This window comes from Aspergillus niger, assembly GCF_000002855.4.
Source record: "Aspergillus niger supercontig An02".
Classification (NCBI taxonomy): Eukaryota; Fungi; Ascomycota; class Eurotiomycetes; order Eurotiales; family Aspergillaceae; genus Aspergillus; species Aspergillus niger.
In genome coordinates this window covers 1,789,780-1,799,652 of record NT_166519.1, presented here as the reverse complement: position 1 = coordinate 1,799,652, position 9,873 = coordinate 1,789,780, and the positions used below count along the sequence as shown (strand labels likewise).

General features: G+C 51.9%; 5 protein-coding genes across 5 annotated transcripts; 4 read left to right on the top strand and 1 right to left on the bottom strand.

Annotated features, from left to right (window-relative positions):
• On the bottom strand, positions 1-1,017 carry An02g07530 (uncharacterized protein; the record flags this gene model as incomplete). Its single annotated transcript, XM_001399850.3, has 2 exons — positions 1-640; positions 717-1,017. Coding segments are annotated over 2 exons (941 nt in total), but the record flags the coding sequence as incomplete, so codon positions are not given.
• Positions 1,018-2,196: 1,179 nt separating this feature from the next.
• On the top strand, positions 2,197-3,459 carry An02g07520 (uncharacterized protein; the record flags this gene model as incomplete). The annotated part of the gene is made up of 1 exon (XM_001399849.3): positions 2,197-3,459. The coding sequence occupies one exon, from the start codon at positions 2,197-2,199 to the stop codon at positions 3,457-3,459; it is 1,263 nt and encodes a 420-aa protein (XP_001399886.1).
• Positions 3,460-4,113: 654 nt separating this feature from the next.
• On the top strand, positions 4,114-4,741 carry An02g07510 (uncharacterized protein; the record flags this gene model as incomplete). The annotated part of the gene is made up of 2 exons (XM_001399848.3): positions 4,114-4,153; positions 4,251-4,741. The coding sequence occupies 2 exons, from the start codon at positions 4,114-4,116 to the stop codon at positions 4,739-4,741; spliced, it is 531 nt and encodes a 176-aa protein (XP_001399885.1).
• A 461-nt stretch (positions 4,742-5,202) lies between these two features.
• An02g07500 (uncharacterized protein) lies at positions 5,203-6,809 on the top strand (the record flags this gene model as incomplete). The annotated part of the gene is made up of 8 exons (XM_001399847.3): positions 5,203-5,263; positions 5,321-5,401; positions 5,539-5,555; positions 5,617-5,857; positions 5,912-6,114; positions 6,165-6,261; positions 6,313-6,460; positions 6,524-6,809. 8 exons carry the CDS (start codon positions 5,203-5,205, stop codon positions 6,807-6,809), a joined length of 1,134 nt encoding a protein of 377 aa, XP_001399884.1.
• Positions 6,810-8,061: 1,252 nt separating this feature from the next.
• An02g07490 (uncharacterized protein) lies at positions 8,062-9,871 on the top strand (the record flags this gene model as incomplete). The annotated part of the gene is made up of 1 exon (XM_059746413.1): positions 8,062-9,871. A coding segment is annotated over one exon (1,810 nt), but the record flags the coding sequence as incomplete, so codon positions are not given.
• Between the last annotated feature and the right edge of the window lie 2 nt (positions 9,872-9,873).

The window sequence follows — 9,873 nt, the reverse complement described above, 5'->3', positions numbered from 1 at the left end:
GGGATAGGAATTGGGACGGGAACAGGAGCCTGGGCGGGAGCCGGGGCTGGGGCAGGAGCTGGTGCGGGTTCAGCTGGCTTCTGCTCCGTTACAGGCGCAGCAGCAGGCTTCTCGGGGGCAGGGGCAGGGGCAGCGGTGGTAGCAGGAGCGGCAGCGGCAGCAGGAGCAGGAGCAGGAGCAGGAGCGGCAGGTTTCTTCTGAGGAGGCGGCGGCGCCGGTTTGGCAAACAAGCTAGCCCAACCCTTCTTTGTGCCCTCCGGGATCACACTGCTCTTGGGTGCCTCCTTAGCGCTGTCGTCAACAGTTTCTGCAGCAGCTGGCTCGGCATCGACGGTCTTTTCGGACTTGATAGCCGCGGCAGGCTCAGGAGCAGTCGTAGTCGTAGCTGTGGTCTCCTCGACAGAAGTGGCGACAGCTGGCTTCTCCGTGCGAGTTCCATTGGTATGAGCACCGGCCCGACCACCACGACCTCCACGACCACGGTCACCACGGGCGCGACCACGACTTTCAAAGCCACCACGGCCACGACCTCGAACCGAGGGGGCGACTGTCTCGACAGGAGTGCTCTGTACCTCCTTGGTCTTAGGGCGGCTGCGGTCCGTAGTCTTCTTCTTTACCTCGCCCCATTGAGCGACATTGCCTGTGCGAATAGAAGCAGCAGCGTCAGCAAAACCCAGAAGCACTGAGCTATCCCAAGTAGCAGTAGGGAACCATACCTTCACTAATGCGATCAATTGCCTCCTCAAGGTCACCATTTGCATCCTCCAGAGCGAAGACCAGATCCTCATCAGTCCAATCAGAGAACAGCTCCTTCAGCATGGGCAGAGTATCCGAGTATTTCTTCTTCATCTGACCAAGTTCTCCCTCGTCTTCAAATGCGGTGGGTGCGCCGTCTGAGTTGTCTGCCTTTGTGGATCTGCTACCACCTCGACCACCTCTGGAGCTATAGCCGCCACGGCCACCACGGGCAGATACCCTGCCACGAGAGGCAGAAGGCCTTGTTTGAACTTCAGACATATCTGTTGATGGTATTTATGGTTCTCCCGTATGGAGAAATAAGATGAAGGAATCGGAGAGGACCCAACGTGGACGAAGGGAGGAAATCAAGGTGCGGCTAGTGGGAAGAAAAAGCGGGTAAAAAGGTCGTAACTTAGTACGGTAGCAATGATGAGATGCAGCCTCACGAGAGAGGTCAGCACCAGAACCACTAAGGGCACACAAGGGCCGCCGGGATTTTGTTTTGGGAGGGAGGAAAGAGGAGAAGAAAGAGACCGAAAGAGTCGAGAGATAGAAAAAGGATGCAAAAGACACAAGAAAAGATAAAAAGGAAATAATAATTAGAGGTGAAGGGGGAGGAGGTGCAGAAAGTTTAGTAGGGAAAGACTACTACTTAGCAGCAGATCGAGTTCATTGAATGGATGGGGTTCGAGGTGTGGATGGGACGGAAGGGGAAGAGAAGGCGACTTTCGGTCGGTCGCGTTGGTTGCCCGCGCCCCGTTTTTAGCGAGCATGCGGTCCTGGGCAGTGTTACCTGCTTTACCTTACCGCGTCCAATTTACCACCCATCATTGGGATAGTACTACTACTTACTATTACTTTGCCAACTGACTTCTTGCTTAGCTACAGTGCTACTGGTGCGATTGCAGGAAATGTGATTGGAGATGATGGTCCCAGATGGTACTTACTCTTTTTAGTGAGGTAGAGCTGCTCTACCAATCGGTATGTTACTTACCTCGTACCACCTCGCCTGATGGGCGTTCCGAGTCTTTGGGTTCGCTCTGTCGATGATTTCGTCATCACTACTCCGTACTATTCCTAGTATTATGACGATGGCATTGTGGAAATCATATGAGCCAGGATGGTTCTTTCAAATTCGTGGCGGACCGGCACCTGCCATTCTGTATATCCTACATCTGTTGAAATTCCGACTGGTCGACCAGTCAACTCCAATTGAGGGATAGATCATCTTCAGCTCCCTTCCTTTTCACAGCCAGGCTGATCGCGTGGTGAGGTGGCACCGGCAGCCCTTACTCACCGCCCGTCGTTTCGGGCCAAACTCACTCGTGACTTGCTGGATAAGGCGCAGCCCGGGACTTGTCCCCAGCAGAAGGGGTCCAGCCAGTATCGACAGCCTTCGTTTACCATTATCTAGCTACTTTTTGCGACAGGCGCTGCGTGTGTGATAATTCTTCCATTATGAGGGCCACCCCGGCCGTCAAATATCCTTGGTCTAAATTGCATCTTCCGCTCCCCCGTACCCCTCGTCAGTCCGAGCAACTCCTCAATGCCATCACATCCTCCTTCCGTCGTCAGCTCGATCGTGAATATCCGACCAACAACCCTTCTACATCCGACCGTAATGAAACTTCTGCCGAGAATTCACCAGAAAACCCCCATTCGTCTGCTCATGCGACGGATAGGCTTCTCCACAACATCCTGGACAACCCGCTTTTCCGGGTAGCCCCATCGGCGTCTCCCATCTCCAGCAATGCGTCAGGCATGCGCGATGCCAAACAACGAAGAATGTTGACAGAGCCTATGGTGGTATTCGACGAATTGGCGGCGGCAGGACATGTCACTAAAGGCGACCTTCTACAATGCTTGCAGTATCAGTTAATGCTTGCAAGAGGTACCGGTGATGACTTTGTCAAGGCCATGAAAGATTCCAGAGCAGGGACCAAAGTTGTCAATTGGTGGCTTGCATCAGGTTGGCGAGATCGGTTAAAGATATTTGATCATCGACAGACGTCTGCCACCTTGGTAAAGTTCATGGTTGCGGAGGGCATGCAAGATACTGTTCTGCTATGGTTGAAAATGTTGGCCAATACCGATCTTCGGGCCTTCAACGGCCATATCAGCCGAAGCCTCGCCGAGCGTGTTGCTAGAAACCTTTTGACCGATTTTTTGGCCGCTGAGAATCAATATGGGGGTGGCTTGGCCTCCGCTATGCGATACTACGTCCAGGTAGGAGATATGTATTTCTCCATGGAGGATCTGCATAACAGACGTGACACGAAAAACCTTCTTCGACATGCCGGTAAATACCTGTTTCAGCAGGTCAGTCGGGAAGTACCAAATGATGAAAAGATGGTTTCTGCAACTGTTTATGAAGAATACGCCAGGGTGATCGCTACGGTGTGTACGGACTTTGTCACTGCCTCGGTGGCTCTCTACCATCCCACAGTACCCGATCCGAAACCCTTTCTTCGGTATGTGTATAATAAGGATATGCCAACTTTGCAGACGTGGCCGGCAGGCCTACGAGAGGTATTTGTGCGCAGTGGCTCGGTCGCGCTCCGTCTTTTGATGGACCAGGGGAAGCGGGGAGATGCCACATGGTTGGCAGGTATCCTGCAGCACGTGTCAGACACGGATAAGGCGAAGGTCGAGCATGAAGCATCCGCAGATGAAAAGGCTTTGCTTTCTCGACTACTCCGAGTAGACATGGCGTGGACCTGATTGATGTAATTATTCTTCTACAGCATTTGTGGAATAATTTGCGAAAAGTCTCCATGCAATGCAGCTCCTTAACTGGGCTAATTTGCGTCACGGATCCTAACGGAAGCGCGCAGATCGATGGGATGAGATTCGTCAGCCATGTTTCGCCGTCAGCCAGCCAGCAGCATTGTCATTGCGACAGTCACACCAAAACACCAATCCCCCCCGACATTAATACTCCGCATCGGACTCCACTCCTGCCGCTAAGGGATGCTTTCTCCTCTTTCTTGGCGTGCTTACCTCCAACGACAACCCCGGTGCAACTAGGGCTTATCTCTCCCCCCTCGGACTGAGCATCGGTGCAATTCTTAGTGGTTCTTTTCATTTCTTGATCTGGAATGGAAGAGGGGACAGCCGAGATTGAGTTCCGCGTGAATCGGGTTAGCGCCCCTGATCGTGCCTTAGTAAACGTCACGACGCAACCTCACCTCGTCTTCTTCTCGGACCTTCTCCCAACAACCGCTTCGTCTGAACAGATGATCTTCAGCTACTACTTCGGGCATTAATCGGCATACCAGTCGCATATCATTTGCGATCACAAGATTCGCAGGCAAGCCGGGACACCATTGACGAAACCCCATAATTTCCCGCATTATCTAGTAATTGCGGGCAGTTATGGCTTCCGAACCCAGCAATACTTCCAACAAATTATCAGGTATGTCAAGGACTGGCTTTCTATACCTCTCGTCTTGTGGTCGCCCCTTGCCAAGCCTTGTTATATACTTCAGACTGATATACTGACAATTTAGAAGAACAAGAGCCAACAAATGGCGCCAATCTCCCAGCGCAGCCATCCAGCGCAACTGAGCCTGCCGATGAGAGCAAACCTACTTCAGACATCAAGACCTTTAATGAAGTGAAATCTACCGATGAGACGAAACCCCACTCACAGGTTCCCACATCTGCAGATACAGCTCCCAAGGAATCTGTTACCGAGTCGAATGTGGGTGAAAAGCGGGAGCACGAAGTAATACCCACGACAGTGGAAGCTGCCAAAACTGGCGCCGATGATGCAACGGAGCCTGCAACCAAGAAGAAGAAAAAGAATGATGCGGAGAAGAACGGGCCAAAGACCGTTCCATCAATTCCTACGACTGCGAAGCACACCAAGAAAGGCCAAACTACAAATGGGGACAAGAAGAAGGATGGGCGATCGAAAGTTGCAAAGGAGCCTGCCAAAAGAGACCCTCCCATGGATGGAATTAGTAGTCGAACTCGCAGTCGCACTAAGGTTGCTCCTTGAACCGTCTAATCGTTTGTCTCAATGACGTTAGTAGCGGGCTTTCACCAAGATGGCACTTGTCGGGAAATAGATGGAGGTTAGGGCACCGCTTGTGTACGAGACAATCATTGCCTCGAATAGCTGAATACGAATTTGATTAGTATGATAAGCCGAACGATTCTCTATGCCATCGAAAACAGCCCTATCGTAGCCATGTCTACCACTTCTATTAACTATAAGCCGTTTCTAGGGCTGACGTCTTGTAATCGCGGTATCACAAATCGCCGAAATCGGCGATGACAGTGCACGCTGAGTCACATTCCGGGACGGAACAACCACTCTTCTTCCCCGCTATCACCAGAGGGGCAAGTCTGTGTCATAGGTCCAGCAGCAATAGCATTAATTTCTCGTCGAGAAAGCTAAAATATCTGATTCTGAACATCTACTCTCTGCAGATAACAACCAATTGTCATATTATAACCATGTCTTCCAACAAGATCTGGCTGCGTGCCGAGACCAAGCCCGCCGAGGCTCGGTCTGCCTGTGAGCATTAGACCTCAAGCCAATTGCACATTACTCTGGGATGCTGATATGCTGCAGTGACACCGACTACCTGCAAGGCTCTTATGGATGCTGGATATGAAGTGACTGTTGAGCGCTCTACCCAACGGATTTTTGATGGTAAGACTGACTTCCTATATCACAATCACAATGACGTTTAGGGGTACACTGCGGCTGGTTAGCAGGTGTATCCCTTAATGTTTGCTATCTCTACACTCGGTTTTCAGAGCCTGTCTAACATGTCTATTCCTTTCTAGACGAAGATTTTGCGAAGGTATGCGTGGAAAGCATGTCGCCCTTTCATCCGTACGGAATCTCACCTCTCCATCTTACAGATTGGCGCACCGCTGGTGGAGGAAGGCTCCTGGGTGAAGGATGCCCCTAAGGATGCCTACATTCTGGGTCTCAAGGAGCTCCCTGAGGATGATTTCCCCCTTGAACACGTTCACATCTCCTTTGCCCACTGCTACAAGCAGCAGGGTGGCTGGGAGCAGGTACTCAGCCGTTGGCCTCGGGGAGGTGGTACTCTCTTGGATCTTGAATTCCTTACCGATGATGTTGGTCGGAGAGTCGCTGGTAAGGACTATGCTTTAAATGTGTCCCATTACAGCAGCTGATATTATGCCTTAGCTTTCGGTTGGTCTGCTGGTTATGCAGGTTCCGCTTTGGCAGTCAAGAACTGGGCTTGGCAGTTGACGCACCCTGAGGGCGAGCCTTTGCCCGGAGAGGTCCCGTACATTAACCAGGATGCCCTGATCGAATCGGTCAAGAAATCCCTCGAGGATGGTAAGAAGCAGTCTGGCCGCTCTCCCAAGATTCTTGTCATTGGCGCCGTGAGTTACCCGTCTTGTCTCATACAGCAACACTTCTGACAATTTCACAGCTCGGCCGTTGTGGTAGTGGTGCTGTGCAGCTCGCCAAGGACGTGGGTATTCCCGACTCCGACATCGTTCGGTGGGATATTGAGGAAACCAAGAAGGGTCAGTTGTGTTTAGCTTTCTGTCGTTATCGTGCACTAACATCAATTGCAGGCGGTCCTTTCAGGGAAATCGTCGAGGATGTCGATATTCTCGTCAATTGCATTTACCTCAGCGCACAGATCCCACCCTTCGTCACTCCAGAGACCCTCACTTCACCGAAACGCCGTTTGTCGGTCATCTGCGATGTGAGCGCTGATACGTAAGGCTCCTATTCTCCAACCTTGAGGATTCCGCTGACCATTGTATGACTTCTCACCGATAGTACCAACCCCCACAACCCTCTCCCTGTGTATTCTATCACTACTACCTTTGATAAGCCTACTGTCCCCGTCACATTGGCAGGTGGAAACCAGGTCGCTGGCCTGAGTGTGATCAGCATCGATCACCTTCCGTCTCTTCTGCCCCGCGAGAGCTCGGAGATGTTCAGCCAAGCCTTGCTCCCCAGCTTGCTCCAGCTGAAGGACCGGCAAAACGCCCGCGTCTGGAAGCAGGCTGAGGATCTTTTCAATGAAAAGGTTGCTACGCTGCCCGAGTCCCTGCGGGCCTAAATGATGCACTTCTCTGAAATCAGGCTGGCTTCTGAAAAAAGGATTTTTGCGTGTATTATGGTTACCGATTGATACGATGCTTTCCTGAAAATCTCGATGGTTTATGGATGTTAGCATGTTATGATATGAGACTATTGACTAGAATAGAGGCAACAAAAAGTGTTGTTAGAGTAGAATCATGTACTATGGAGTAACCTCCCACAGAGTGTAAAGTGCTAGTATTTCGCGTGGTAGATTTCCTTTGTTTCGTGACTCGGGCTGAGGCGGAGGCTCAGGCAAATAGAACATTCGAGTGCCCCTCCCCCTTCTCACCCCGATCACACCGGGCACCCCCGCACATCATTGTTTCTCGTGGGATTCGATCGGAGTTCGTGCTCTTCACCTAACTTGCCATGTACTCGCAGTGGTTGTCAGCTTGATAATACGCTTGCTTCGTTACACTGAGCCTCGCCATGCATGCTATTACAGGAGGCAGCAAGGGATCCGCGTGCTCTATCGACAGGAGTGAGCCCTTCAAGCTTGCAACCATCCCAGTCTTCTAAGACTACAGCTTTGCGGACTACGAGGACTGCCACTGGGAACTTTTCGTTGATCCTCAGATCTGCGGAATAGTTGATCCATAGTGAAATCCAAAAAAGTAATGTGGGGATCATGAACCGCCGTGGGAAACGCCGATGTCTCCCGTCGGTGCGCTGAGCATGGCGGGTGCTCGGCGCTGAGAAACATCCGAGAATACCAAGGAAAACAGAGAAGCAGCCCTGCTACCGCCCATCCAACGAGAAGTCTTCCATTGCGGCTACCGCGTCGAACAGGTTCGTCGAATATTCTCGTGTTTGGCATGCACCGGAGTGGGATACCAGCCGCCTCATTACTCTATTTCGGTGAGAACGCTGTCATTGGCGGCCCCCCTCCTGTCTACCTGAAATTACCCCATGCCCTCTCCACACCCTCGGTTGTATGGGGGAACTACTGCTGACGGTTATCCCGCTCTTAGCCATCGACAACTGATAAATCTCCCCTCTGATCCCATGGATCCCTGAAGCCTGTGTATATGTGAAAGGATACAAGTGCAGGAGGGAAAATTTCGGCTTGGCTCGTCTTCTTGGCACCGGAGTTCCGTGTCTGTTTGAACTACGCAGCTTCATGGCACATCTTTCGATGGATCAACCATAGCATTGACGTCGACGACCGCTTCTCTCCGAATCCCAATCCTCCTCTCCTCAGCTACACCGTCTGGCACATATAAGGTGCGATGCAGGAAAAATCGAGCACTGTCGCCGCTTACGCGGCCGGAGCATCTCTTGCGGCTATTGCTTTATTCTACGTCTTCGGCCCCAACTACACTATCGATGGAGACGAGTCACAGGACAGTTCCCGCAAGAAAAACATTGTTGGCTTGTCCAACCCCGCCAATGACTGCTTCATCAACTCGGTGCTGCAGGCTCTTGCAGGGCTCGGTGATCTGCGTGTCTACCTGATCAGAGAGCTCCACAAGCGTGAACTAGACGGTTCTGATATATATAATGAACTTCCTCCACCGGCTGATATGCCTCGGGATGCGAAGCCGGACAGGATAAGGGAATTGCAACAGGGGAGTATTACCAGAGCTCTCAAGGAGATGCTCGACCGACTGAACGAACGCCCGATCTACAAGAAAACCATCTCCGCGCGACCCTTCATCCAGTCTCTTGAGTACGCCTATCGGACGCGGATCAGCCGTAGCCAGCAAGATGCGCAGGAGTTCTTGCAGATTGTCGCAGAAAGACTTTGCGATGAGTACCATGCCGGCGTGAAAGCACGACTACGAGCGAAGGCCATACCAGAGTTGTCGTCAGGCCCGGAGGCGGTAAAATCAGGCGATGAATCTTCTCCCAAAGTCCCTGCGGAAGTTGAGGTGCGGATTGATGACGGATCTGAGAACGGCTTACCCGCTATTATCGACAATAAACTCAAAGAAATCGACCATGAGTACGGCTTCCCTTTCGAAGGAAAGCTCGAGTCCCAGATCGAGTGCCTGTTTTGCCACTATCAATACAAGCCTAATCAGACCTCCTTTGTAAATCTGACCTTGCAAGTGCCTCAAAAGAGCTCTACGACGCTTAGCGCCTGCTTTGACGGTTTACTCAAAACTGAATACATTGAAGACTTCAAATGCGACAAATGTCGATTGCAGCATGCTCTTGAGTTCAAGACGCAGGAATTGCACCGGACCCGCTCCAAAGATGACCGAGCTAGGTTTGAGTCAGAAATTGAGCGAATCCAGACGGCCCTCGCTACAAATCCAGAAGGTCCTTTAGAGGGTGTAATCTTGCCACCTTCTGACCTCGCCCCTAAACGAAAGATTGCGAGACATATGCGGATAACGGCCTTTCCCAAAATCATTGCCATTCATCTTTCGCGATCGATCTTTGACCACAGCAGCTCTTCCAAGAATGCAGCCAAAGTATCTTTTCCGGAGCGGCTGCCGCTCGGTGGTATCCTGAGTCGAGAATGGTACAGGCTGCTGGCAATTGTCTGTCATAAAGGCAGCCACCATAGCGGACATTACGAGTCATTTCGACGTAATCACCTTTATCCACCCTTCTCAACGCCAGATGTATTCAGCTCGTACGCTCAGAGTCGGGCAACTAGCGAAAACCCATCCGAAGCGCCGAGCCCTCAGCTAAAGGCTCGCAACTCGTTCGAGAGCGAACCGGCGCCCCTCAGCATCTCGACATCGATAGGGTCACCGACCAGTCCCTCTCAGCTGCAACCGCCCCCGTCACCGACTCCTCGACCGACATCGAGCCCACGGGTTTCTTTCCAGAGCACTCGCTCGAAGTCGTCAGCATCTAAGCAGAACCTATCGCCCGTGTCAGACCCGCACAGCTCATCCTCCACAGAGGGTGGGCGCTGGAGCAAGTCATTTTCGCGCGCGTCGTTCACCAGCGATCGCAGTACGCCAGCAACTTCGGTTGAAGCTTCAGGCTCCAGCAGTCGGCTCCGTCGACGCCGTAAGCAGAACGATCGATGGTGGCGTGTCTCGGACGAGAAAGTCAAAGAATGCAAGACTTCCGATGTTTTG